Here is a 24,310-nt window from a genome sequence, read left to right as displayed (position 1 = left end):
TCTATGGCTCCTCCAGTGTCATCCATCACCTCCTTGTTGCCTTGAAAAGTCTAGGTTTGGAGAAATGTCACCCCAAAAGTGCCATCTCCTGTGCTGCCCAAGGACAAGTGAGAGGGTCCTAATGGAAGTGGAAGTGGTGATATAATCCTCAAGCCTCTTTTCTTTCTTTCTTTCTTTCTTTCTTTCTTTCTTTCTTTCTTTCAAGTAGCAGCATCTTTTTCTAATTGACCACTAAAAATAATAGCTATAATTTGGTATAATTGTATGCCAACACTGTGCATGTTCTGACATGTCATTTGCTGCTCATGACCCTCTGTATGTTGGTATTTGAGTTGGGGAAGCTGAGGGTCCAGTGGTTGAATAAATTGCTAAAGGTCATTGAGCTAGAGAGGAAAAGGAATGGTTTGTGATTCCACAGCCCACTTCTTTTCCGGGCAGTCTTTGCCTACCCTCCACCAAAGTACCCCACAAAAACAACAGACTGGTGCTGTCCTGTGGCTGGAGGTGTTACTTCCCCTAGTGAGTTCCACCTTCTCAGTTTGTGTGGTCCCTTGTCTCCCACCTCATTCATCGAGTTCTTTCATGGCTTCCCTGGAGAATCTGTCCCTTCTGCCCCTCCATCCTGGGGACATTCAGAAGTTTTTCTTCTGAGTTCCAGCTGTGGTTGTGGCTCCTGGTGGAAAAGGCCTGTCAGGTGGGACAGCCAGGTTTGCTGTGTGCTCCCTGTGCATTTGGCTCTCAAAGTGCAGTATCTGGGGTCTTTGTTTTTAATCATAATAGTTCACATCTTTTCTTTCCATGCTGATCAGCAGGAGCCAGCTGGGGCTGGTAGCAAATCTTCCTTTAATTTCCCTGTGATGGATTATTGCTTCACTTAAAATGGTGTTTAATTTGTACATGTGCCCTGAGGCTTTTAAATATCGAGCTCATTTGATTATTGTTGGAAATCAATTTGGACTCCAGTATGTTCAACGAGTTGGACTCGTGAAGCCCCATGGAGCTTATGTCCCCATTACAGGTACCAAAGTCCAACAATCAAAATGTGAGTTCTGCAGCCTCATACCCTAGTTTCTTCCCTTAATGAAAAAAAAATCCATCTATTTTACCTTCCTTCCTAAGAATTGACTCAAAGACGCAGCTTTTAAAATTTTCGCTTAAGAAGGAAGAAGACAGTAATAGATGATTACTTTTTGGACCTAGCTGTCATCCTTTTTTTTTTTTTTTTTTTTTTTTTCTGTGACAGCCTACTGTTTCTCTTTTTAGACACAAGGACCCTCTCTTGATTCTGCTTCAGCTTGCTTTCTACTTACCCCCTCTCATTACTTCCAGCTTGCGCTGTAGTGCTTGGACAAGATGCATATTTCAGCAAGCCACTTTTTCTTTCCTTGCTTTTCCTTTAGATGGCTGTGAATTCCTATGAAAAGAGGGAGAGGAGCAGAATGAACAGCAAAGTCTCATGCCTGCTGTTTAAGCTCCCCGGGGTTTCTCTAGTGCCAAGCAGCCCGAGATATTGCTTATGGGGTCAATTTTTCTTTTGTCTTTTTAAGTTCAGAACTATGGTATGCAGTGAATGTGTGTGCATGGGCATGTGTTTGTATGTGACATGTTCACATTGAGTACAGACTATAAATGCTTATTCCTCAGAAGGAGCTTTGAACAAGTTTTGGAATTCAGATTTGAAGCTGAGCATAACCAGAAACCCCTGTGTACAAACTTTTTTTTTTCTTCCCCTCTCGTTTCCTACAGAAGAGAAGTGAGAGAAGAAATAATTTTACTCTGGGGAAATGCATAATTTAGAAGCTGTCTGCATGTATAAGAAAACAGACTCTGTGGCTGCTCTATAAACCCAGACTGGCAGCCAGGGCTCGTTGTTTCCTTTTCTTCCTTCAGTGTTTGTATAAGACTGATGGGACCCACGCTCCTAGTGCTCCCCACTGGGCAGCTAAGGCTGTGGACTTCAGAAGCTGGCCTGGGGAAAGCCTTGAGCTCATTTCCCTGCTTGCCTTTCCTATTTTCTACCCTGACCTACCACCCCTTTCTTTCCTGGAGATAACTGCCCTTCCTGCGAGTGAAACAGAGGTATTGGAAAGTTCAAGGGTATTTCAGGAAACCCTAGGCAGGGTACTTGTCTCTTTCTACCACCTGTAACACCTCAACACCCAACACCATTGGTCTACCATGGGTTTTTGTTTTGACCAGACTCACCTTACCTGCTATCAAAAGATGTCCATGGTGAGAAGGAGGGGCTCTGGGTCCAAGGGGTCATGATCTTCCTTTCTCATCTCCTATTATGGCCAGGCCTAACTCTGAGGTAAAGCTAGGGAAACTAATTCTTATTTCCAAATTCTTCCAAGTATTTCTGTACTGTTCAGTTTACCCTGATTTCACATCTTTAAAAATAGTGGTGGGGAGACCAAGCAGGGAAAACACTATACCTGGGCCCCTGTAAGTCTGAATCCCTTCAATAGTTGGACACCTCATGTGTAATTGGTCATCCTGAATGTGGAGCCACTGTTGTCCTTCAGCCTAATGCTGGCCCATGCTGTTGGCCATTCAGGAAGATATACAGAGTCCTAGAGGTATAGTGAGGGTATAGTGGCTCTCAGTGACTGCTGTGGTGGGAAAGATGTCAGGGAGGAGGGCAGCATCCCTTTGGAAGATTTGGTTAGTGAGGTTTAGAGGAAAAAGAGGACTATGATTTGCAACTTTCTCTAAGCATCCAGATGGATCCCAGACACAACCCAGAAGATCTGATTTTATTTGTCTTCCTCCCCCGGCTCTCTAAATAATTTTATCTTCAAAGCATGATGCAGGCATTAATTAACACTGTGGCTCTCCTGGGAGGTAGGCAAGTGGGAACACCACGCCTGTTAGTGAAGCCCAAGGAATAGGCAGGTTCAGAAGCTTTAGGTGGGGGAGCCAGAGAAGCAGGGTATGTATTGAGGTTTTGCCCTCAGACCTTTACTTGGACATAGCCTGGAAGCCACCCACTTTCTCAGTGTCCTTGGTTCCTAGTAGAATAAAATTGCTGAGGCAATGGCAGAAGAGATGTTTGGCACTGTGGGATGACTAATGGGAACTTTGAGGGTTGAGGAGAGATTCTGGTAAAATTCACTGTCATTGTGAATTTTAGATGCAGGGGTCTGATTGTGCCATTTGTTTCATTCATTTCCTTGCTTGCTTTTCAAACAAACAAACAAACAAACAAACAAACAAAAAAAGTACTAAGCATCTATTTCTGGGCAAGGTATGGCAAAAGAGCTTGCTAACCATAAGGGACCCTGCTGGTTGGGAACTTGATCCTTTGTATCCCATGCTTGATCCATAAAGCAAAGGGTGGGATGGAGCATGGTGGTTTCTGCTGGTAGTGGTTTCAAGTGTTGGAAGATTCCAGGTATCTGGAAATGGATGAGACATATATCTGTGACTGTTGATGTAGTGACTTTGTAGAGGCTGAACTTTGCCTTTTCCTTTAGCCATATATCTTGGTTGGCTCAGAAGAGGAGGCACTTAGGAGTCTTCTCCCTGGGGCTACAGGTGGCACATCCTTAAGCCTGGCCTCTTATAGGGTCCCCTAAGAATGGTGATCATGCCCATTTCTGAATGTTGGTGGAGGGTAGGTGGGGTGGCTGTTGAGTACCCTGAGTTGATACTGAACCTCCAACTCTAGAAAAGCAGCAACACTGGGATCTCCAGTAGTTTCTTTCTCATTCATTGGACATCTTGGCAATGATGACAAGAGACAGAGAAGGGGTCATTTTTTCCTATAAATGTTGCCCTCTCTCTTGGGTGGCACTTGGACTCTACTTGCTTTGCAGGAAGCCCTGTTCCATCAGTTAATGATATTCCCCTTATCTTGGCACTGCAGGCTGCTGAGAACCAGCCCTAGACCTCTGCTTGAGGGTCCTTCCTCTGAAGACATCACCAGTGTGTGGAGCGTGCCCCACACCCACCCCCTGCCAAACCACGGCCTTTACCTGTGTCTTCCGGTGTTTCCCGTGCGACCCATCCTGTGGGAGTGCCTCGTGGGCCACTCCAGAGTTCACTCCACGCTCTACGGCGCCAATGGTGAAGATGACAAGATCCAAGACTTTCCAGGCATATTTGCCTTCCTGCCACCGGACCTACAGCTGCATTCACTGCAGAGCCCACTTGGCCAATCATGATGAACTCATTTCCAAGGTACATGTTCCCTGCAGGCCTTGCTTGCCCACCCCGGGTGTGGGGGGCATTTCTGGCTCATAAGGTTGTACAAGTTTATAAACTCTCCCAAAGAGCCCGGGATATTTGTGGGTTTTTTGTTTTGTTTTGTTTTGTGTTTTGTTTTTACAGGTTCCCTTCCTGGCTGTCTCAGTCAACTGAGAAATAACTCTGAGTTGGAGGGAGAGTGTACTAGTTTAGTATGTAATTTTGGAAATTAAATGTCATCCCTGTTGGTGGCTGGGGGAGCTGGTGGCTCACAGGCCAGAGGGGAGAGGGGCTGAAGAGTGATTGGAGCCTTTCGCTAGGCTGGCTTAACTCAGGTTGGCAGGTGAATGCCATGTAGAGGGCTGCATGCCTGGAAAGTGAGCTCTAAGAAAGGTGGTAGGGGCAGGATATCTTAGAGGAGGCACTTCTTAGCTGACATGAGAAAGGATATTGCCTGCTAAGCCCCCTGGGAAGGTTACAAGATGACTGAGTTACTAAAATGGGTGTCCTTTGGGGAGGACCAAAAGTGGCTTGGTAAAGAGCTGACCCTGTCCTGTGGGGATCTTTAGGGCTTCTACATGAGATAATATGGTGTGACACTTGATCAAAATTAGAAGAAATAATGGACCCTATTTTCCTGGAAAAGCATTAGCAACTGCTTCCTAAAGTTGGGGCAGGGAGATTATTAAGAAATCAATAAACATCCCAGTTGTTCAATCCAGGAACTGGCTTCTTCAGGCAGCATTCTCAGGGTGGTAGCTACCTCCCTCCTGGCCCTAAATTCCCATGAGAGGAGAAATGGGTTTTACTAGGCTGCACAAAAAGGATAAAGATCATGGGGACCTTTTCCCTCTAAAAACCATCCTTCCTCAGAACCTGGACTTCATGCCATTAAATAAAAAAACAAGCCAACCTGTAATCATACCCAGACTAAATTAAAAAAAAAAAAAAGTGCTCTTGATCTGTTTACAAGAACTTCTAGAAAAGGTGGCATCACCTTTCCCTGGCTCTGGCTCGATAGCCCAGCCAGAGAGAAGGCTGGGAGATGAAGGGTCAGTAGTTCTAGAACAGTCCCTAGACTGTTGTTCTAGAATAACCATGTGTGGTTGTGGGGCTTCTGAAATCAGGACTAAGAATGGAAGTCCTCCTTCTAGGCCTATTCCAAGATCTAGGGTTACTACAGAGTTTGAATCCTGGAGCCCTCAGAGTCTTGACCTCTGGCCCGCTTTTACTTCTCTAGGTTTCTGCTAATTACTTTCCTTTATGCCATTTATGTTCCAGCCAGCCTGTAGCTCCCTTCTCTGTCAATAGACTCATCTTGTCTCAGATTCAGCTTGAATCTTTTGGGAACCCCTCAAGTCTGGAATTTTGGATATGGGGAGGCTGTGTCAGTGAGGAAAGAGAGAATCAGTCCTCTTTGCTTTGGAAGGGGGCCTACAAGCTTGGAGGGAAAATGTGAGCTGTCCTATTTCCGGAAATCTCCAGGGAAAAATGGAAGTCAAGACATCCTTTTAATACCACGAGAAAGTGCTATGTATCATAAGAAATCGAGGTAACAATAAAATGTATTTTAGCACCTTCTATGTATTAAAAACTGCTACTTGACACTTTGTAAATGTTACCTCACTTAACCCTCATAAGAAGACTTTAAGGTAGGCTATAGTAATCATTTTATGGATGGAGAAGTTGAGACTCATACAGGCTGTCCAAGAATGCAAATTGGAGGCTTAAAGGAGAGAGAGCAATTACTTTGAGTGTGTTCAAGAAGGATTTCTGGAAGGGGTGGTATTTGAGCTGGGTCTTGTGACATGTACAGAAAGGAACGTGTGGAGATGGTAGTGGCCTTCCACACTGATGCTTGGAGCCTGGTATTCAGGGCCTTGGACAATCTGGCCTTTTGAGTTTGATTTCTTGCCAGTTCGTTGCTTTATTTTCCAACCACTTGGAACTAAGCAACATCCCTGAATATGCAGATGGGGGTATTTCAGTCCTCTGTGCCTCAGCCAACAGCATCCCTTCTTCCTCACCTCTTTCCTCTCTCCCAGGAACTTTTATACATTCTCCTTCATCTGGGACCATATCTACTAGTTTGGTGTCTCTGGGTTAGAACCTGACCCATGGCAAGAGCTCAGTAAATGAACAGATAAACAGATGGGTGGAGCCTGAGCCTTAGGAGAAGACCAGTGATGAGCAAAAAATGTCTTTGTTGGCCTCATGTCCTCCTTCCTGCCCCTTCTGGGGCAGAAAGTCTCGTTCACAAGTCCAGGCCAAAGTCAGCACAGGCTTCAGTTTCACTGGCCACAACCGGTGCACAGATGGGGTGCATTAGAGCTTGATGATTTAAAAAGTTGGGTTAAATGCCTGGCTGTAGGGAGAGGGTGAGGGAACTGTGGCTGGCACGGCACAAAGATTCCTTTATTTCATTCCGCAGCCACCCCCAGCATTAAATAATCTATAGATTCTTATGCAGGTCCACTTAACGGAAAGATCACTGCCCCAGCCCCCTCCTTGGAAAATGGGCCTTTCTTTTCATTTTGTTTCTCTCTTCCATTTAAGAAAGTTCAGGGAGAGAATGTTTCTCCTGTTCTCCCCTCTTGACATAATCTCCTATGCGGTTTCAGAATCTGCCCAGTGGGAGTTAGGAGCTGGGAAGCAGATAACTGGAGCAGCAGTGTAATTAAATGATACTTTGTACTTGTAATAGAGCCTTTCATCTGGAAGCCTGACATTCCGTTGTTTGGTTTAAAAAAAAAAAAAAAAAAAAGTGAGTCTGACTTCCTTATGGAGAAGTGAACACAAAGGTCCAGAGAACTAAAGCTCGGAGTATGTGGCTGGTAGAGAACTGGGAACAGTCAGGACTTTGGGCTCCCGTGGAACTGTGTAGTTGCAAAGTTTTGAACAATTAGGGTCTATACTGAGGTGATGGAAAGAATCCTGCACCAGGCTTTCCACCGTCCTGGCTTGCTGTAAATCCCCAGAGGCCTCATTGCCTGGAATCAACTGTCCAACCTCTGAGTCTCAGTTTCTCACTAATAATTTTTTTTTTACATCTATTTATTTTTGAGAGACAGAGACAGCATGAACAGGGGAGGGGCAGAGAAAGAGGGAGACACAGAATCCGAAGCAGGCTCCAGGCTCCGAGCTGTCAGCACAGAGCCCAACGCAGGGCTCTAACCCACGAACCGTGAGATCACGACCTGAGCCGAAGTCAGATGCTTAACTGACTGAGCCACCCAGGCGCCCCTCAGTTTCTCACTAATAAAAGGAATGAAGTAATATTTGCTGTGTGTAATGCCCAGTAGCTAGCACTTCCTGTGTGCTTACTATGTGCCATCTCCATAACAGTCCTGGAAAGTAGATATAACCATATTTGAAGGTTTGGTGAGGAGGTTTACCTCATTGGGTTGTTACGAGGCTGGATGAGATCATGGGTGTGGGGGTGGTTGGCAAATCACAAAGCTCCTATGCAAATACATAGTGTAGTCCCTTTGCTTCTCTTGGTCCAAAGCGGGATTGGGGGTGATGGAGGGGATCGTTCTTTCCTGATACCAAGCAAATTTAGTCTAGCTAAGGTAGTTTCACTTTAGAACCTGGAGCCCAGGAGTTTGATTTAAGAGGAAAAGGCCATAGAAGAGGACGACAGTAAAGTTTGTGTGTGTCTGCACAAAGGTAACAGCATTGCTCTGTAGGATGGGGGTGGGGGTGCTTTTTGAATTGATGACAGAACTATCTAGGGAATGTGCTGAGACATCCTACATTTTCTTAGGGGGTGTTGTGGTCTAAATGCTGGAGTGTTTGCATGCAGAGGTATTTTAAGTTGGCATGAGGAATTGCTCACATTGTTTTTTCTCACTTCACGGTGCAAGCCCCATTATAAAAATATACTGTGGTTATCAAATAATAATAGTTTCAGTTGGAACAGCTAGTTGCCCCAAGCGGGAACAATCGAATGCTCATTGCAGTGGAAACTAGCTATTATGGAAGCCTGGATCTTCACAAATTTTTTTCATGAAAATTTTCTGTCTGAGATCCTTCCTTTGTTTCTCTCCTGCCGACCTATCACTGTTTGATGGCATCGTGGAGCAGGATATTTGGGAATGGTGAGTTGGATTAACCTCTCACAAACTCACTTTGGGGATGATGGCTTCATTCCAAGACCCAGTTTGCTCTGGTCCTTGGAGGGAAGCTGTTGTAGGAGGCTGCAGAGTGGGTGTCCAGTGCAGGGGGAAGGTAGAAAGCTGTTTATTGCTATGTCCAATCTTCAGGTCAGATTATCCTCTGGTGGCAAATACAGAACTCCTAGAATTGCAGATCATCTAGCCCAGTCTCTCTTCATGAGGAAACAGGCTGTGGGCAACTTAGTGACTGGCCTGAGGTTCCACAGCCTCAGAACCACACATCTGTATTTCGTGCTCCCTCAGCTGTGCTCTGTGTGAAGAGCTCTGGCTTTTTTCAAGCACTGGGCCTCCTTGTGAGGCTGGGAGGTTTTAGGAGGCCAGTTCTTTTTGTTCCCTGTAGGGTTCCATTTGCCTTACAGCAGTAGCATTTTGGTTTTCCTTGCCTGCTTAGATGTAAGGTACAGCATTGCTTTGAGAAAAGTGGTGAGGAGGAGGGTGTTCTGAGGCCATGTATTGGTCTAGTGGCTACTGAGAGGCCCCCTTTGCCCGCCGTGGCTTCTGAACCTGTGCTTCTGAGCACTAGTGTTCAACACCAGTGATTCTCAAAAAGACTAGTACCCGTAACACAGTGGCTTATAGGTAGTGGACATAGAGGGGTGCTGATGTGGAAGTCCAGAGATCTGTTCTATCCTTTCCATTCTACTCGTCAGGGATGTGTTTCTCTTCATTTACACCACCCACCAGCTTGTCTTTAATGTATAATAAATATCCTGGAAAGTTCGATGTTAAAAATAAATATAAGAATAGAATTTCTAAAAATCCACTCATTTCTTTTTCTCTAAGTGTCTTGAAAATGTTATAGTGAGGGGCACCTGGGTGGCTCAGTCGGTTAAGCATCTGACTTCGGCTCAGGTCGTGATCTCGCGGTCCGTGAGTTCGAACCCCGCGTCGGGCTCTGTGCTGACAGCTCAGAGCCTGGAGCCTGTTTCAGATTCTATGTCTCCCTCTCTCTCTGATCCTCCCCCATTCATGCTGTCTCTCCCTGTCTCAAAAATAAATAAACGTTAAAAAAAAAAAAAGAAAAAAAAAAAGAAAATGTTATAGTGAGCTTTGGATTGTATTTAGTAGTGTTAATGACAGCTGTGTCACAGCAAGCAGTATAATTCATAAAGAATATATATGATACGATGTGGCTCTTGAAGATAATTCTGAGCTTTCCTAACTAGCAAAATATATGTTGAATTCCAATTTTATTAATTGAAAGGTTTTTGGTGTCCAATGGATATGTGACAACGATTCTTAAAAAAACTGTAATGCAGTAAAATTAGTATTTCTATTCTAGCAGGAGGGGAAAACTAGATTATATGTAAACCTATAGATGTCTATAGCATAAAAAGTGAAATTTTTGTTTCTGAAATAACGTGACCTATGATTGTACCAGAGTTGGTGATGGGCTTTAAGAAAAAAGATGTCAGTAACAACCATGTTGGTAGGACCCATACCATAGTGGGTACCTTTGCTTCTTTTGCAGTGTTTGTTGGTTTCCTAAACAGCATTTCTGAGGTACAGCAAAGGCAGAAGTGATAAATTATGGAAGAGTTCCAACATAAACCAGTAAGCCCCGTTTAAAAACACATTCAATCAATTTAGCTTTTGTAAAACCTTAAATCACTGACTTCTTTTTCCCAACTATCTGACCTTTGAAAGCCCTAATCTTCTGATGAAGTGATAGTTCTGGAGGAGTGCAAAAGGGCTGTCTGTTGATCACTTGGGAAGGGGTGACAGATCTCATACAGAAAACCTCCAAACAAAGGGATGTGGTTAGATTACAGTGTTCCGTGGTGAAAAGAAACCATTTGAAGCATGTAAGGGGTAGTATGTTATGGTATCTTTTCTCCATTGGGACAGAGAATGAATCACTTCAGCGTAGGATAAATCATGAATTATTGCTAGGTTAAATTGTATAGCATGACTGTTCGAACATGGAACCACCTTCACTGGATCTCAGAGGCCACTGGGAGGTGGGGGTGGAGGGCAGTGGGGGCTGTGCCTGTACATGCAGTTTTGTCTCATGGGCACTGTTCTGTAATTGCACATGTGCTCAATATGTACTCTGTGTAGCACTCTAGTAGATATTATAATATTACCCTCAAGGATTTTATCCTCAAGGAACTTGGACTCTAGCTGGGAGATAATAGGTTCATAAGTCATCCCTTCTTGAAATTTGTATTTCACCTTATGTTTATCTTAGGGCACTTATCACAGTGTAACAGCACATATCTCCATTAGCTTGTGAAATGCTTGAGGAGATAATTGTGATACCATCTTTGTTTCTCCAGCACTCTGCACAGCTCCCAAAGCTGGTAGATTTTCAGTGAATATATGAACAAATGACAATTATTATTCCAAAATAGAGACAGACATAAGAGGGTCTTAATTTGGAGCTCATGGACTGGCTTCAGGGAATCTCTGAAACTGTATGTTCAATTCTATGTGCATATCTGTTTTTCAAGAGAGGGTTCCGTAGCTTTCTGCAGGCTCTCAAAAGTTGTTGATCAAAAAAACCCAAAAAAGACACCATTAAAATCCATCTGTCTAGGAATTGAAGTTCTGGGAAGACTTGGTAGAATAAGTGACATTGAGGTGTGCCTTGAATCAAGAACCTGGACATGCAGAAATGGATGGGGAGGGACCAGTAAAAAGAGCAGCGTGAACAAAGAAGTGCAGGCAGGAAGCATGAGTGAGCAGCCATTCCTATAGGTTAGATGTTGAGGAGCTGTGTGAAAACAGGTCGAAGGAGTTGAAGCCAGACTGTTGGGAGAATAGAAGTCCTGGCTTTATACTGCTGGCAGTTGGGTGCCACTGAACCTTTTGAGCAAGTAATGACACAGCCAGAAAGAGCTTTGCTTTGAGATGGCAAATGTTGTCACAGTGTGGTAGGTGAACTACTAAAGAAGAGACCAGAGATGGAGGAACCAGTGTATATGCATTGCAGTGATCTACAGGTGTTTGGGGCACATGGAAGTTGATATTCAGTGAAGTTTTGTTGAGCATTGCTTGGGAAAGAAATATGAGCATTCTAAGGTTTAAAATATTCTATCACTTGTAGTCATGAACAAGAGGAATTGAGTTTAGGAGGTCATACTCTGGATGGGAGACAGACCTGTCCCATAGTCATACCTGCTCCCTGTGAAAATTAATGATCTAGGCACGAGTAGAATTGCTCACCAATTTATTGTAGAGGAGCTGCTAGCGACCAAGTCTGGTGAATCATCTGTGGATTTTTTTTTTTTTTTTTTTTTTGCTACAGACTGCAGGCAGCTGGAGCATGAATCTGCTCAAATGTGATCCTTTCTATGTGGTTGCTTTAAATACCAAAAGGAAATGTTGACTTGAGCTATGAGGCGTACCCTGAAAATTAACTCTGTGGTTTGCAAATGCCTGTAAGGTTCCAATCATAAGATTGGTTTGTATATTAGTGTTTTGGCATTCAATAAGGAGGCTGATGATTGCAAGCTTGTGTACTTAAGATCCAAAGAAACTCTTTTCAACAGGGTGTCTTTCCTGAGAAACAAGAAGTAGGTACAGGACCCCTGCCCTGTGTTTTTATTTGAGCATTGGCACTCCCTCTGTCTCTGGAATAGTAAAGCTGCACCAATGCTGGTTTGGCTGTTTTGTTTTTTGGGGCCTGACCAGAATCCACCGTCATATGCTGATTGTTCAGTTCAATAATATTTTTTGTATTTCAAACAACTTGCCAGGCTCTGGGCTGGGTGCTAGGGATAGAGAGATGAAGCCAACATGATTCCTGTACTTAGAGTGTTATCTTTGAGGTACTTGGGAGTGTAAGCCTCACTGTGGCGGCAAAAGAGTGTTACAGATGAGGTTGTGTTGGTAACCTAAAAAAAAAAAGAGGATGAAAAATCTACATTGTTGCTTTACTACTATTTATTGAACGTCTACTGTGTGCTAGGGGGCCCTTTAGACATTTTCCTTATTACTCCATCACTTACTTTACCACCTCCCCTCAAGGTGGGAATTAAGCGACTTTTCTAAGGTCGTAGGTTACCAAGAAGCTGTGTGGGATACAGGTCTAGATAGGTCTATGCCTTCTTTACCATAGCTTGACAGTCATGACCTAAGTGGCTCCATTTGGCATCAACTGTCTTCTGGTCTCTCATTAATATTGGTGGTAAATCCTACCCTGTATTCCCTCCTATCATTTGCCTTGTCTGAAAAGTCCTTCTTCCTTTCTCTCTATTCACTCTCTACCCATTTCTGAAGACTGGTTTAAGTATTTTCTAGGTTGTCTTGCTGGACTGTAGGAGTCCCTCCCTCCACTGAACGCCTATAGAAGTTCACTGTCTAGTTGTTCATTTGGTAGTTAATAATGACTGTCTTGTAATAATATGGTCTGTGTTATTGTGGTTATGCGCACTTTTTACATATAATTGTGTTGCTTCCTAATAAGATTCTAAATGACCTGGAGTCATAGACTCTCAGAACATTAGAGCTAGAGGGACCTTTGAACCTAGATGTTCCCCTTCAGCTCCTCATTTTACAGATTAGGAAACCAAAGACCAGAGAAACTGAGTGCCTCTTGACTTTGTACTTTGCCACCTCCTCTCTGCCATACCACCTACTGCCTTACATATAACTCGTGCTTGTAGATGCTGGAGGCAGGTCTAGGGGAGAGGGCTGATGGCTAAAACAGAAGCATCAAGGTGTATGATCTTGGGCAAGACTGTGCTCTGTAGCTTTCCTTTTTCTTCATCCATCCAAATGAGGCATTAGATTAGACTGTCATTAAAGTGTTCCATCTCTCCCTTTTTCTGATTCTAGTACATCATTATCAGAAGATAATGCAAGGCAACATAACTTAGTGGTTAACAATGCAATCTCTGAGCCAGACTACCTGGGTTCAAACCCTGACTTCTTTCTTCACTTAGTGGTTATGCAAGTTGAATAACCTCTCTGTGTCTTAATATCCCATTGGGAAAATGGGATTACTATTAATATTAGATACCTGTAAGGTTTTTGTGGAAATGAAGTGAGGTGATCAATATAAGGTACTTCTCAGAGTGCCTGACATAATAGTAAATGCTCCATAAAGGCTGATACTTGCTATCTATGAATACTCATTAAGCAAAACCAAAGTAGCAAACATTCCCAGATCCTGGCACCCCTAGTAGTCCTGGTAAACAGTTCCTTCCTTTTGTCTGAGTCTCAGCTATACAATTACCAGTGGTCTTCTGAGACCTCTATAAACATTGAATCTCTTGCTCCTTATAATTCCAAAGGGACTAGCAGGTTTCTGGAGGTGATTAAATAACAGTGGCAGCCTCTGCTTTGGACAGGTGGGGTTGGGCTTACCTGCAAACAGCTGTCAAGCCTCTCCAAAATTTAAATGGAAAAATCTGCCCCTGCCCTCTTCCCATCTAAGCTGTCAGATGGCGAGTTTTCCTCTGACCCCCACGTCAACCAGTTACAGAGACCTTAGACTACTGTGACAACAGCAACCCAGGCAACCTAGGTGTTGGAGCCATAGCTGAGAATTGCTAGTCAGTCTGGTTCACCCTGGGATGCTTCATGGGGGGGGGGGGGGGAATGTGCAGAGGTTCTTTTGAAAGAAGCTATTTTCATTATCTTTAAAAAAACAAACCCCAAAAGAATCTCTGATACCTTTGTTTGCAAAGCACTCAGCCAGCTCCTGAAGGGAGGGTTTGACCCGGTGACCCAGAGCATTGTCTCTGAGGTCAGGGCTGCCTAACCCAGGGAGCTTTAGCTCTCCGCTTCCCTCCCCTCCCCTCCCCTCCCTTGCTTATTGCTAGTGGCTGGAGTGTGACTCAGGGAAGGAGGGGGGAGGAGAGGAAGAGAGGAGGAGATGGCTCCACCAGCTGCTGCTAAAAACAACAACATCTAATCAGTCCATGAACTCCCTCCCCTCCCAGACCAGTGATGAGAGAGGCTGAGCAGGTGGCGCTGGCTCTCCCCTCCCTTCTGCCTCCAACACCTTTGGTCCTTTGAAGAGACAACTTATATTGTCAGAAGGAAAATGATCTAACTTTGGGGGCCCAGGAAACTCCTTTTCCTCCCTGTTAGGGCTGGTCCCAACAACAGCATTTGCTTTAACTCTCCAACAGATACCGGAGGGGACAGAAAAGTTTTTCCTTGCCCAAACAAAAGATCCCAGAATGAAACCTCCTGCACTGAACCCTACCATTTGTTCCACATTTAGCGACTCCTCTCACATGTTAGGTATTGGGACTATAGTGGCAAACAGATGTATGCTTTGCCCTCAGCCACCTTGTGCCCAGGACCCTTTGGTCACTGGAAAGCCCATTATCTGCAGAAGCAGCTGGTGGCAGTAGAAGGGATCCCCATCTGTACCTGGTACCCAGGGCTGTCTGGGGCAGCCAAGAAACCAACACTTCCATATTGCTTTCCATCCAGTTTGCCTAATTTCCATGAGATGCCCAACTGTGCGGAACTTTTTTCTTCACTGTCCCTGTCCTCTGCTGCAATGTCAGCCTAGGCTCTCCCAGGCTGGCAAAACTGCCAGCTAGGCTCTTGCAGCTCGAGGTGGCCGGAGAATTAGACCCACTGTTCTCTGATGTGGCTTTGGAGGAATGTCTGTTCTCAGGAACAGGCCTCTAACCATTGGGTGCTGGTTGCTTTGTTTACTTCTGAAAGCTGCACAATTTTACCCTCAGTCCCTCCCCTCTAGATGCAGAATGTTCTAAATGACAGGTAGGGCTCTGAGGAGCCCTTTAAAGACCCCTCTTCCCACCTCCCCCTCGCCCAGACAAATTCACCCAGGAAACCAAAGGAGAGAGGAAGTTGGAGAAACCAGACTTATTGGAGCTCCTTAAGTTCCAAGTCCCCATATTTCTTGATCCTGGCTTCAGCAGGAGAGAGAAAAAGCAAAGGGTATCTGTGGGGGAGGAAAGGTCCTCCCTGTCTGTCTCCTTCTGTGTAAAAACAACAGGCCAGTCTGCCCTGGGCACTGTGGGTGCAGGTACTGGGTAAACACACAGGGAAGGAAAGCCGATAAGATAAGGGCTGACAAATCTAGGTCACCAGGCTGCTGCCAGGCACCTGTATGACTGGTCACCTTGAAACTGACAGGGGGGAGGATGGACACAGACAGGCTGACCTCCCATGCCTTTGTTTATTTATTTAAAAAACATTTCCTAAGCACCATTATATGTTAGGCCATGTGCTAGGTGTTTCAGGCCCCTCTGTGTCTCTGTCAGGCAAAATCTCCTGAATCCCAGGCCTGTAACCAGTGCTAAAAAAAGAAATGACATCATGCAAAAGCCACTTGGTCCACTACCTTCCAGGGTGGGGGCAACCAGTCTCTTGGTAGAAGGGAGGGGCCTCTTTGGAGTCTACATTCCCTCTTCCTGCAGCTAAATGGTTGGCAAAATTTTCTGCAAAGGCCAGATAGTAAATTTTTAGGTGCTGCTGGCCATATGGTCTCAACCATCCATCTCTGCAGCCATAGAGAATACATAAACAAATGAGCATAGCCGTGTTCCAGTTAAATACTTCTGAAACAGGTAAGAAGCTGAATTTGGCCCTTGCACATTATTCGCTAATTCCTAGGCTACAAGATGGGAACCAGTTGTGAAATGCATGTTGGAGAAATATGTTTATGTGATTTCAGGAGGAATCTAAAGCCAACACAGTGGTTACATTTGCTATAGATAGTGTAGGAGCTGACACACTGTGTTCGTTGAGTAGTTCCGTTTGACACTGTGGTGTCAACTGCATAGGCCAAACTTCAGCCCAGCCATCTAGCACCCGCAGGTTCCCACCAAAGGTTACAAGCTGACCAAGCCAGACAGAGCACATATTTTCACACAACGTCATCACTGTAATGGGAACACAATGTGGGGCCCTGCAGACAGAGTCAGTGGCGTCACTTTCAAGTCCTGAGTGAAGGGTCAAGCCACCTCTGTTCTAGGCCTGGCTCTACCACTAACTCTTCAGCGTGGCATTGAGTAAGTCGCATAACCTCTCTGACCACTCAGCACATATTGAATATGAGGCACTGGGAAAACTGCAATGGACACATGAAAATGTTTGCCCTTAAGTAGCTCGTGATCTAGTGGGGAAGACCAACAGGTAAATTATTATAAGATGTAGTGAAATACAGGCTTTGGGGAGTGGTTATTCAGGATGCTCTAGGGGCAAAGAGCAGGATGAGTTTTTTCTAAGTGAACAGGAAAAGTCGGTGGAGGGGGCAGGTCCATTCTGAGCAGAGGCAGAGAAATCCTCTAGAGGAGATCAAGCCTAAGGAATCACAGGAAGAGATGGAGAGGGTGAGAGAGGGAAGCAGGAGGTCAGGAGGTGTGGATTGCACAAGGCTCAGAAGGCCCAGCTAAGGAATTTAGATTCAGTTTTGTATGTGTAGGGAGCCATTGAAAGCGCTTTTAAAGCAAGGGAATGATAGCATTTGATTGAGATTGGACTAGAATATTATAATATAGCCTAGTTCATAAAGTCAACTCCTCCAGCTTCTATAAACTGTATATCCATGAGCTCTGTGTGAACAGGAATGTTGATATTGTATAAAGTTAATAAACCCTGATAATTAAGCCAGTGCTGTAATTCACAGCCAGGCTCATTTCCTCCTTGTGATGCCTTCAGTTAATCAGAAGCCAGATAAATCATTGGCGGACACCAAACCTTCATAACTCTGAGAAGAGGGCCTTTTAGAGTTCCCTGGTTTGCTGGGCCAGGTACTCCCTTTAGCTCGACTTTCTTGTATGGCTTCTTGAAGCTCACTGAGTCATTATAAGGTGGCAATTGCACCCCCACATTTATGAGTTTTTCTATTATGTTAAAGTGAGAACTGAGTTTCAGAATTCACGTGGCTTTTGGTGTAGTCGTGGGGTTTGGGACAGGGCAAAGTGAAGGGGAGAAATAGATGGCTTCTGTACTTTCCAGTGTTTTAGCATATGCCTGAATGTAGTTGAAACTGGTCTTAGAAAATGGGGATTCTGAGCAGAGATCCCCAAATCTGACAGCACATCAGAATAACCTGGGATAAAAAGACTGATCTTCAGGACCTACTTCCAGAAATTCCTATTCTGTAGGTCTGAATGTGACTGGGAATGAAGGCCCTGCCTAAGGGAAGGAAACAAGTCACCTAGGATACAGGACTTGAAAAGCATTCACTCTTGGGGCTGTACAAAGGCAGCACCTCAGAGCAAGGGCCTCCTTAAAGATGCTACGTGCTGGCTTCCTGGCTTGCCTCACCCTAGTCCCAGTCTTCTCCTTGCTTTGAAGGTAGCCAGGGCATGCTGGCCCTAGTGTTCACTGTCTACCTTCTAGCACTTTCCACTCCCTGAAGGCACAATTGGTGGTTTTGACTAACACTAACATTTGTTTGAAAAAGAAGAGAACTCTTTGGAGATCTTCCTCTAATAATGATGACAGTAGTTATCATTTTACTGAGTGTTAACTAAATACCAGTGCAGTGCTGATATTTACATCTTTTGTCTCACATCTTTTGTCTCATACCGACCCAGAGAGAGATGTACTACCATTGTTACCATTTTGGGATGAAGAAAGTGAGGCTTAGACAAATTGAATTGATCAAGGGGACCCAGTTAGGAAAGGGTGGAACCAGAATTGGAATTCAGGCATGACTCCCAGTTCATACCCTTCAGTGCTCCACCACACTGTTTCTTGCTCTAAATTAGCAGAGAAACCCAGCCCAGCCTACTCTCTTGGTGCTTCCCAGGCTGTCTGCCTGGCTCAGAAATCTCCAGGTAAACCCCTATTCCTGGGGTCTTGAACTTGAACCAAACATGACACCCTATGTTCTATATTATGGAACATAATACCCTATGGTCTCTGTTTTTTTTTTTTTTTCTTTTTTTAATGTTTATTTATTTTTGAGAGAGAGAAAACACGAGCGCACACACAAGTGGGGGAGGGGCAGAGAGAGAGAGAGAGAGATGTGGGGGAGACACAGAATCTGAAGCAGGCTCGAGGTTCTGAGCTGTCAGCACAGAGCCCGATGTAGGACTCAAACTCATGAACCATGAGATCATGACCTGAGCCAAAGTCGGCTGCTTAACTGACTGAGCCACCCAGGTGCCCCTCTGGATTTTTTAAAATAGTTTTTTGACCCATAGAGCCATGGCAAGCAGGGGAAGGGAGGAAGGAAGAGCACAGGTGATTCTCAGCAGGGGAAGAAGTTATTATTTCTTAAGCTGTTTACTAATTAGCTCCTTTTGCTCCTGAAACCAAAAAGAAGAACTCAAGAGTCAGCACAGCTCAGAAGCCCTAATTAATTTGTGGTCCAACTGGGTCAGGGAGAGTGACCCTGTGCAGTGGCTTTTTTCTTTTCAGGGACATGTGTGCCCCAGCTCACCAGGGCAGAGTTCCATAGCACTGAGGGGAGGGATTCCACCCCCCACCCCCCACCCCTGGGAGTTAGATCTCCTGTGAAGCACATGTCTGCCTATTCAGTCCCTTCCTCCCTGACCCTCTGGCTGGGCTCCTGCTGGTGTTAAGTTGCCCCAAATACTCAGTCTCTTATTTCACATCGCCAGGCAAAGATCCCACAGCCAAGGTGCCCTTTCGGCTTAGCTTTCCCATTGGCTGCTCACTGACAGATAAGCTCCTAAGAGGAGGCAAGGGGGAGGGAGGAGAGGTGGGTAACACCTGGAGCAGACCCCTTTGTCCTTTTGTCATTCTGCACAAAGCACAGGTGCTGCGGCTCCCTGCTATTGTGTTTGATGGGGCAGGCCCTGGGTGGTGGCTAGCTGCCTAGCTTTCATCTTTTATTGGTACAACGGTACATATGCTTAGGCTTTACCTAAGGGTGGAAATTGGAGGCTGAAAGTTTTTAAGTGTCAAGAGACAAGGAAACTCTGTATTCAGTGTGTGGGCTGGAAGAATGCAGGAGCTTCTGAGCCAGGCTCCGTTTTCTGCATAATCTGCTATGGCCATGGCCTGCAGACTCCCTGTCCAGACCTTGCAGAGATGTTTCATTCCTTGGGCTGGGTGGAACTGAGTCGTGAGTACTGCTCCTAGTCAGGAGGGGGATGAAGCCAGCGGACAAAATGTTCCTGTGCCTGGACGACCAGCCACAGCACAGCCTGGGTCCCTGGGAATTGAGATGAAACCTTTCCTCTTTCTTTAGCCAACCCATATCTTGAGTAACAGATGAGTTACTGCCAGACGAACTGGTTTTAATTTACCTTTTTGAAGAGATAGATGCACTTAAAATAAAAATGAGCAGGAAGTTTGCACAGTTAGCATTGCCAGTCTCACCGCTGTCGGGAGTGAACATGTGCTCCTGGACTTCCACAACTTCTCTCTTCTCTGTCACTTGCAACCAGAGCAAATCCCTGGAACCTGGTTATAGGGATTGTTATGTTATGTGGAGTTGATCTATCAGTCAGGAAATTTCCTCAAGAAGAGGTCCTCAACCAGGGCCTCCAAATACAACCCTGTAGGTAGGTGCCAGCATGACAGAACCCAAGAACTGGGCATCTATGTATAAGTTGGTCTTGAGTATCCAGAGACTATTTAAGAATGTGTACAGAAAGGTAGCGATTAAATGTTTGTCTTGGAATAAGCCTGGCCTCTGCATTCTCCCAGGAGCCCTCGCCTAGGGAAGATGATTAAAAATAGATCTGAGTAGCACTTCCTGCCTGGCAGATGGCTGATAGCAAATGCTAGGGCTTGCAGCTAGCTGACCTTTCCTTTCTGAAATCTGCTCTGTGTTTCCATGATGCTAATTGAGTCCCTCTCTAGACCTAAGCAAAGAGCTGGCTGCAAAAAAAAAAAAAAAAAAAAAAAAAAAAAAAAACCCCAACAAGGTTTGCTGTCCTGGCTGGGCTCAGTTCATGGAGCAACTTGAAAGTGCTGGAATTCGCATGGAAACACCCACTCTGTGGTCCAACTGGCTGGTCCTTGTTTAAAAACTAACAAGTTCTGCTTTCAAATTTGCTGCCCAATGCTGTTAAGGATCCCACACCCTCTCCACCCCCATCAATAAGAAAAAATTAGTGGAAAGGGGAGTGGTAAGAATGTCCTATGTTAGATGTGTACACAATAGACAATGCTTACACTCACTTCAAAACAAAGTAGATGCCCAAAAGAGAGGCAGGGACTTCTTGAGATCTGGCTTTCAGGAGTGGTTCTATCCCACTCAGCTATCTTTCCTCACTTATAAAACACTGATAATACTTGAGACAATGCCCTTAGGTGGTATCAAACTATGGAAGACACAAGATATGATTGCAAACATCTAGGGACCTCTGCTGGCTTCTCAAGGAGTTATTACCCTCTCCTAGGAAGGGGAGGGGGATATATGTACATGGGTTGTGCTGAGACTGTGCTAAGTGCTTATGTTTCTTCAAATCTTACTTCCTCTCCAAGGAATGCCCCTGCTAAATCTCCTCCCCCCCCCAATGATCTCATCTTCTTCAGTTCCATTCATGTTCTCAAAAACTCCTTTAATGTCCATAATGTGTCACAAGGATACACATTGTTTTATACATATTTTGTGTATTTTAGTCCTGTTTTCTAGTTAGCTAGATTATAAGCACCTTCAGGGCAGAGCTAGCTTGCTACATTCTTCTTTGTGCCCAGCCAGGTCTGGGGCACAGCTGCTCATTAAATATTTGTTGATTTATAATTATGGAGGCACAGTATTCCTCATTAGGATCATATCACAAGATTCTAAGCCATGCCCTTACTATTGGACATTTAGATTTCCCCCCAGTTTTTATTTTATCTTATTTTTTAATGTTTTTATTTATTTTTGAGAGAGAGACACACAGCACGAGCAGGGAAGAGGCAGAGAGAGAGAGAGATGCAGAATTTGAAGCAGGCTCCAAGCTCCAAGCTGTCAGCACAGAGCCCAGCACAGGGCTCGAACTCACAGACTGTGAGATCATGACCTGAGCCAAAGTCAGATGCTTAACTGAGCTAGCCAGGTGCCCCTAGATTTCCCCCCAGTTTTTAAATCATAGACTACATTCATGCGACACAAAACTGTTTTGCCCAGGAGATGATTTTCCAATGCCTGATATCTTACAATGTGTCTGGGGCTTTGGTTTTGGCCAGGGAAGAAGGTTGAGCACCAGAGTATGTGAAAAGGTTTTAAGTTTCTATGTCTTGAGGATGAGAGTCCTAAAATAGGAATTGTCAGATAAGATAGGCCAGCTGATGAACAGAAAAGACTTTTTATGCAGATAAACAGGAAGTTTAAAAACATGAGAGAAGAGGTCTAACTCTGAGTCAGAAATGCTCATTTAATGTGTGAGGCATTTACTCTCTTGAGAAAGTGGATTCACACAATGTTCACCCTTGAAAGAGACCTTACTCAACCCCCTCATTTCACAGATGATGCAACTCCCAGTTCAGAGGATCAGGGATCTGCCCAAGGACATCATGCAGTTGGAGGCAGATGATCTAGCCTTGCCTGACAGGGGCATGAGTGTGTAGGATGGTTGTTGTGACCCAGTGTCATGTTCTGTTTCTAGAAGGAATACCTAGAATCACCAGTGCCCGGCATTAACACTTTGGCCAGCACCCTATCCTCATTTATATGCTCTTGTCTCTTTCGTAAGAGCCCTTTGGCTGTGATTTCTTCAAGCCCACCATGATTGTCTCTTCCTTTGTAACTATTTCTTATAACTCTACTCCTAAACCTAGTCCGTGTGTGTGTGTGTGTGTGTGTGTGTGTACATAGGGATTAAATGTAGATGCATGCTGCTGTGCTCACTGGAGGAAAGCCTGATGTTGGACAGAGTTCCTGCCACAGTGGGAAGAACACGTTAGTCAGTCTACTTTATAGTGTATGCAACCTGAAGTCCAATTGTTTAAAGCCTTGCGCTATGATTAGCATTTTCAGGAGAGCAAAGTGTTGAAGGTATTTAAAGAACAACTAGGATGGAATGAAAAATGAGGTTTAGAAGATAGTGGAAAACTTGGTGAGGGTTAAAACCATACCACATACAGAAATTTGAAGGAACTGGTAGAAGGAAGGGTACTGCCATTTATAGAAAGCCTGTTCTGTGCCAGGTGTTTCACTGTCTGTGAGGTGGGTATTGTTCTGCCATTTGGCAGATGAGGAACTTGAGACCAGAGAGGTGAACATATCCAAGAGCACATGGTAAAGAAAGTGCCAGAACTGGGAATTGAATCTAGTTCATACAACTATATAATTCTTCCATTATACCAGGCTACTAAGCTGGGAGAAGTTCAGCCCATACAAAGAAACCTTGATGCAAGCAAGATTATAGCTTTAAAGATATCACTCCAAGTGTTATTTGGCACCAGAAGATATAAAGATGGAGCATTCTGGGAACTCTCAGGAGATAAGAGTTCAACTCATACGAGGAATTAGGGACAGGCAGAGTGACTGGCAGTAGAATGTGCTTCCTGGGGAGGTAAAGAGTTCCCTATCCCTGGACGAGATTTGATAGAAACGTGGGTGACAGCCATGCATCAGATGAGTGGCTGACCTTTGGAGATCCTTCATATCCCAATGGTCTATGAAATTAAAACTGGATACGGTCATGTGTATATTTTGTTTTGTTTTGAGATCTTTAAAAAAATTTTTTTTTCAACGTTTACTTATTTTTGGGACAGAGAGAGACAGAGCATGAACGGGGGAGGGGCAGAGAGAGAGGGAGACACAGAATCGGAAACAGGCTCCAGGCTCTGAGCCATCAGCCCAGAGCCCGACGCGGGGCTCGAACTCATGGAGTGCGAGATCGTGACCTGGCTGAAGTCGGACGCTTAACCGATTGTGCCACCCAGGCGCCCCTTTTTTAAAAAAAATTTTTTTTTTCAACGTTTACTTATTTTTGGGACAGAGAGAGAGAGACAGAGCATGAACGGGGGAGGGGCAGAGAGAGAGGGAGACACAGAATCGGAAACAGGCTCCAGGCTCTGAGCCAAAGATCTTTTGCTATACCAAAACTGCAATCCCCTGCAGGAGATTCCTATAGAATGCTATTAGTTAAGTCTTTCTTTCTCTTTCTTTTTTTAGCTAACTCCCCAAGCATTTTTCTGGGTTCTCTGCTCTTTCCTTGTTGTGAAGTCCAGGTGCCAAAGAAAGGATTTTAATGGGCCTCTTTGCTTTTAATTATTTGTTCTCACAGCTTATGAAATGAGAATCATTCACTCAGTAGTGAGTGCAGAAGGCTGTTTTCATGTTGGGTTGCAAAGAACATTCCTTTGGTGGTCTTCAGTCAGCCTTAAGCATTGTAGGTTTACACATTTAATTTTACCTATGTACTGAAGAATGGCCAAGTTGTGGTGAAGCAGTTCATCTAGCACAACTCACAGGAAGCTAATTGGTAGACCAGAATTCTGATTTGTTAATTTACAGTGGAACAGATAATCCTGAAAGCTCAGACTATGTGTTATCTTCCTTGAAGGTAAACCCACTTGAGCGAGAGAATTAGATTTAGGCAGTTGCTAAGTAAATATGGAATCAGAGCAGAGGAAGTTGAATAGCCTAAGAGATTTTCATCAATTTTGACAACTTGATCCATCCTTCTTCATCAAAGAGACAGATTTTCCAGGTGAACACACTCTAGAAAAATCTTGGGACTTGGAATCAAAAGCTGTAGATTTATGTTCTGACCTTGACTTACAAGCTATGTGAAACTGGGAAAGTCACTTGAACAGCCCTGGGTTTCAGTTTCCTCTGCTATTTTACAGATTGAATTAGTTAATGTGTGTGAAAGTGCTTTGTGCATTCTGATGTCAGTATTAGTCTAATTCTCTTAGGCCCCTTTCTTTTAGTGAGTCACCTGGACAACACCCTTGTTATCCCATCTTCATTCTCCCTTAGACTTTGGAACCAGACTCCCTGGTCTCTGTCATCTATTTGTTGTTTGCCCATGGACTTAATTTTCTCATCTGTAAAATGGGGACAACGATTGTACCTACTTCATCAGATCAGTCGCAGATTAAGTTACTTGGTTTATGTAAAACAATTTGAATCTTGCCTGGCA

General features: G+C 44.5%; 1 protein-coding gene across 3 annotated transcripts in view; it reads left to right on the top strand.

Annotated features, from left to right (window-relative positions):
- The window catches only part of YPEL2 (yippee like 2), a 106,137-nt gene that overhangs the window by 18,515 nt on the left and 63,312 nt on the right, over window positions 1-24,310 (top strand). For all 3 annotated transcript variants that reach the window (XM_040496968.1, XM_040496966.1, XM_040496967.1), the window contains exon 2: window positions 3,869-4,182. In XM_040496968.1, coding sequence (XP_040352902.1) covers window positions 4,066-4,182 — 117 coding nt within the window. In that variant the 5' untranslated portion in view covers window positions 3,869-4,065. The remainder of the gene's footprint in view (window positions 1-3,868; window positions 4,183-24,310) is intronic.

Source organism: Herpailurus yagouaroundi, unplaced genomic scaffold (assembly GCF_014898765.1).
Source record: "Herpailurus yagouaroundi ecotype Mexico unplaced genomic scaffold, PumYag 189, whole genome shotgun sequence".
NCBI lineage: Eukaryota > Metazoa > Chordata > Mammalia > Carnivora > Felidae > Herpailurus > Herpailurus yagouaroundi.
This window is presented reverse-complemented; position numbering and strand designations above follow the sequence as displayed.